The 5,060-nt window shown below is 40.7% G+C and overlaps 1 protein-coding gene across 1 annotated transcript in view; it reads left to right on the forward strand.

Annotated features, from left to right (window-relative positions):
* The window catches only part of LOC103469606 (dual specificity testis-specific protein kinase 2), a gene marked incomplete at its 3' end in the record, with an annotated part of 23,543 nt that extends 18,484 nt beyond the window's left edge, over window positions 1–5,059 (forward strand). Inside the window, exons 4-5 of the mRNA XM_017306522.1 lie at window positions 2,755–3,049; window positions 4,994–5,059. Coding sequence (XP_017162011.1) covers window positions 2,755–3,049; window positions 4,994–5,059 — 361 coding nt within the window. The remainder of the gene's footprint in view (window positions 1–2,754; window positions 3,050–4,993) is intronic.
* Window position 5,060: the final 1 nt, after the last annotated feature.

Below are 5,060 nucleotides of genomic sequence, written 5' to 3' on the forward strand. Positions count from 1 at the left end.
TAAAGAAACTTTCATTAACTGCGTCAAAATATTTAACGTCTTAAAATATATGTAATTAATTGATCAAATGAATGCAATAATTTGGCTGATAGATTGTGTTTCCTAGGCTTCAGTGGTTTATTCAGTGGTCCTTGCCACCCCCCTACACACCACCAGTTGCTAGTTGCAYCCCAAACTCCCCCACACACCCCTCTCTCTTCATGTGTTTTGTTTTGATTCTCACGAGTTATTGTTAAAGCAGATTTTTATGTGGCCATYTGTATTCTCAAGTTTCTACGGTTTTACTGCGTTTCTGAACAAGTTCAGTTGTGTTTATGAGACACATTTTCAGTTCTTTGAACAGAATATTGTCTACTTAACATTTTGAAAGCAATATTACACAACAGCTGGGCTTACTTTTGTGTAATGTTCCACTAGTTCTGGTTCATGACTTAAACGCATCTTCCTTTCATGTACCCAGGTTTTTGCATYTTGACTTTTTTGTTCTTTTCTGAATAAAATATTGCTTTCTATTCCCTCCCTGCTTAATGCTGCATGCTTGTTCTTGTATAAATTAAGGAGAAACAAGTGTGACCCATCTGCTGTGGAAATAATACACTTGTTGCCCACAGCATGACGTTAGCTCTGAGACTGGAAGTAAGCACACAGATATGAATATTTGCACAGGGGTCTCTATCTGTCCAGCTCTATGTTTGTAGTTTGTATTGCATTTTACCTGAATTAATTCCAGCACTGACCCTTCGCTGTACATTGAAGGAAGTCTCTCTCCGTTTGCGTGTTTATTCTCAGTGACAGTAYGAGGCCTTGAAGAGCCTCCATAAATTGCTGCGTGGGTGAACTTGTGTGTCGGTGCCGTCTCTCCTCCTGTTGCCAGGCTTTCCAGAAGAAGCCACCAGAAATGCAAAGCAACATCATGAGAGCCTCTGTTGTTATGTTAATAGATTGTTGCTAACTGCAGACTGTTGGCTGTCACCCAGTGGCTCCTCACTTGGCTCCAGTCTAATTCTCTAGAGTTGTTGGTTTGCGTCAAACGTCTACAAAACCTGCTGATCCAGATAGGATAGAAAGTTTGGATTTCTGTAGAYAAAGTGAAAATGGTCTAAACCTTTGTGTTCAAACTGGAGCCCCAGGGCCATTTGTGGCCCCTGGACTGATTTTATGACCACAGCATAGTACTAAATTTAATACATTTTGACAAAAAGTTTGACTTTTCAGTTAAAATGTACTTACAAATATCTAAGATGCAACATAAAGTGATCATCTTTATATYTTTAGTAACTAGGATCACATTTACTCATTGACTTTTACTCTTTTGGGCCCACAAGTACTTTTGAGCTGATCTCAGCTCCTGCGGCAAAAACGTTTAAACTCTAAAAACAATATTTTACCAAATTTTTTGCTCAGTATTATTTCAGTCTCTTGTGTTCACCTCTGTTACCTCAATGATTTTGAAAATGGTTACCTCAGTCCTTTTTTCAGTCATAGCATCCACACTGAAGAGTGTTGTTAGATCTGATAATGCTTACTTATAGTGCATTTATTACAAAACACTAACTAGAWCAGAATTTTGAAGGTTCTTACTGTGAGGTTGATCAGGCTAGAAAAACGGCCAGTTCTGATCACCATCTGGTAAATATATAAAGTTTCAGACTACATGGTTTCAAAACTCCTAAATKTCAATGGCTGTGTTTCTATAGACTGCAATTTAAAATTTCAAAAATACATTTGCTTTATGAAACCATGACAGTTTTGGAAARACTCTTGTTTTTYAATAAAAACTTTTGGGATGAGATTATTGTTTGGCTGTGTGGAAACCAGTTTATTTCGCAAAACTGCAATGGAAATACTTTTTTGCACCACACAAATCACATGATCAACAATCGGATGTTGCCGCTGGCGCAAACCATGAAGAAGACGATGACAGGAAGTAGTTGGAGGAATACGACGTAGCATGGTTTTTAATGACTTATCGTGTGAACAAATTTATTCCCGTGTGATTTTAATTGCGTTTCTTATTTAATGGAAACACTGCAGTTGTATAAWTGTGTTTTTTCCAACATTGGCAGAATGTTGACAAAGTTTTGCACATGTGTAAATGAAACGCRGCTCGTGACGTTGAAATGACTCCTGAACTGCCACAGACTCTGTGAAGCTGTGAGAAATCGCCGTTCTCTTTGGAGCTTTCGGGTTTCCTCCTTTTGTCTGCTGTTCTTTCCATTTCTGTCTCCAAAGCTGTTGATTTTCCTGCCAAAGAAGTGACTAAATGAAGCTGCTAAATTTAGATCTCAGGTCTTTAAGTGAAGTTTTTCCCTCCGTCAGGCCTTGTAATGAAAGGTTAGCAGAGGGAAGAGGTTTCTCGTATCCGAGCCAGACTACAACCACGTCATTTGTACGCACACAGAGCGCTCCGCACAAACCCATCAATCCACATGAAAAGCTCCCATTAGACATCACTCATGTATCTGGGACCACTTAATGTTATGCAATCATATCTCTCACTTCCTGCTTCTCTCTGTCATCACACCTCCTGCTCGCAGACTGTAAACAGYCCAGGTTCTGTTTCCATTAAAAGCTGTTGCTTTTTATTAAAGAGCAAAATGAGTGATCAGAGCTGATCAGTGAATTGGAGGCTTCCCTGCTCCACAGCGGCCCACTGAGTCTGGCCTCTGCATGTGGTCCGGTTGAATTATTTAGTGAGGTTGAAAGGTTCTGACAGTCAGAACCGGTCAGCATTTGAGTTGCTCCATGAAAACATCTCTCTAACAATGATGACATAATGAATCCATCAAGCTTTTATTTTTTTAAGTTGTACATATACGCTGCCCTCTGCTGTCAGATTCTCACGTTGCAGTTCTCTTCTCGTCGGTCCCTCCAGAACTGTTTGGTCCGAGTGACTCCTCGGGGCTGGGAGGCCTTGGTGACAGATTTTGGGCTGGCGAGGGAAGTGGTGGAGCTGCCTGTGAAGGATCCTGGCAGGAAGTTGTCATTGGTGGGCTCGGCCTTCTGGATGGCYCCTGAGATGCTCCGAGGAGAGCCGTATGACCGCAAGGTGAGTCCTCAGTCATTTCCCAGGAAGGAGTTTTAGTTCTGTGTGCAGGAAGTTAAAGCATTCCTCGTGTGAGCTTCTATTTCTCTATAAAACTGGACTTCTTTTAAACTTTTCTACATTGTAAATGTTTTCTTCCTAGGGCCCAGGGTGTTTTCTATTATACATTAATGACCTTCCCAAAATATATAAGCACTCCAATACTATAAAGCTGAAGTATGGAGCTTTTCTAAAAATATTTTTTTACATATTTGTTGAAACTGTCACCATGTTGTCGCAGTATGCTGTGAGACAGATCATCTGTAAGAGCTCAAAGCTCCACTTCCTCCTTGAGCTACTGTTTTCTGAAGCTCCCGAACACAAACAACCAATCAGAGCCAGGAGGAGGGGCTTAGCGCTGTCAATCAACCTCATGTACTCACTGCTAAATGTGCTAATGGTAGAGAAACAACTTACCGTTACAGGAAAACCGTTTATCCTTCATCATTAACGGCTATGCTAACTAGCCTGAGCATTCACCACAGGCTCTGCTAGCCACAGTGTAGCAGAGAGCATAGGGGGAATGAGCAGAATGAGCAGAATCACACACAGTGTGATTGACATCTCTAAGACCCGCCTCCTGNGTATGCTGTGAGACAGATCATCTGTAAGAGCTCAAAGCTCCACTTCCTCCTTGAGCTACTGTTTTCTGAAGCTCCCGAACACAAACAACCAATCAGAGCCAGGAGGAGGGGCTTAGCGCTGTCAATCAACCTCATGTACTCACTGCTAAATGTGCTAATGGTAGAGAAACAACTTACCGTTACAGGAAAACCGTTTATCCTTCATCATTAACGGCTATGCTAACTAGCCTGAGCATTCACCACAGGCTCTGCTAGCCACAGTGTAGCAGAGAGCATAGGGGGAATGAGCAGAATGAGCAGAATCACACACAGTGTGATTGACATCTCTAAGACCCGCCTCCTGSCTCTGATTGGTTGTTTCTAGTCATCACAGGGAGAAGGTGCAGGAGCTCAACCGTTTCACAGATTATCTGTCTCATACCAAACTGTCATAACCTGATGACAGTTTCAACAAATATGTAAAAAAAAAAAAATTCTAAAAGTTATGTACTGCAGCTTTAATACATGATGATGCTACTGTTCTTTTTTTATCTGGCTCAAATATTCAATCTGTTACATGGAGATCTTCAACAACTTCAGTGCTGGTTACAAGATAACTATTTGACTATTAATATATATAAAAACACTGTGTGCATGAATTAATTTTTCATGTAGAAAAAAAAAGATGTTTCATTATACCAAACCTCCTTCTGCTATCACGACTCTTAAATATCTAGGAGTTATTTTGGATTCTCGTTTGACTTATCACAACCTGCGCCAGCCGCAGGCTGAAGCAAAAATAATGTGTGTTTACTATGAAATTAGGTCAAATTTGTCATCTTCTGTTTGGAATCTTGATGCCATGATATTCACAGCCATGTCGTACTGCCTGTCTGCTCTCTTACTAAGGAAGTTTTGGAACCCACAGCCTCTACGATAAGGTCTGCAAAATTCATAATAAACTTCCTGTCTAGATTCTTTCTACTTTAAATGCTTTAACGTTTCAAAATTATGTATTGTGTTAAGTTGTATTTTTAGATTTTCAGAGGTGATAGTTATGTAGCTCTTTCGGCTCTGATGCCTAAACCCAGCCTTGGAAATGATCTGTTAGAAGTTGACACTTACCACTAGCAGCCTTTAAAAACTGTTAATGCCAGAGGTACATTTTCTATGTTATAATATTCCACAACATATGAAGTCCATGTCAACACATCACTGTGTAAGAAGACTCATCCAGGTCATCCTTTCTCAGTCTCCACTAGGYGTTAACTGGCCTAACTGACAGATGGAAATGTAGAGCTTCATGTTGTCGTCATCAGTCTGATTAATCTGCTGCTTGGTTCAGGTGGATGTTTTCTCCTTCGGCATCGTTCTGTGTGAAATCTTGGCCAGGATCCCGGCCGACCCAGAGA

This window comes from Poecilia reticulata, linkage group LG9 (assembly GCF_000633615.1).
Source record: "Poecilia reticulata strain Guanapo linkage group LG9, Guppy_female_1.0+MT, whole genome shotgun sequence".
NCBI classification, from domain to species: Eukaryota; Metazoa; Chordata; class Actinopteri; order Cyprinodontiformes; family Poeciliidae; genus Poecilia; species Poecilia reticulata.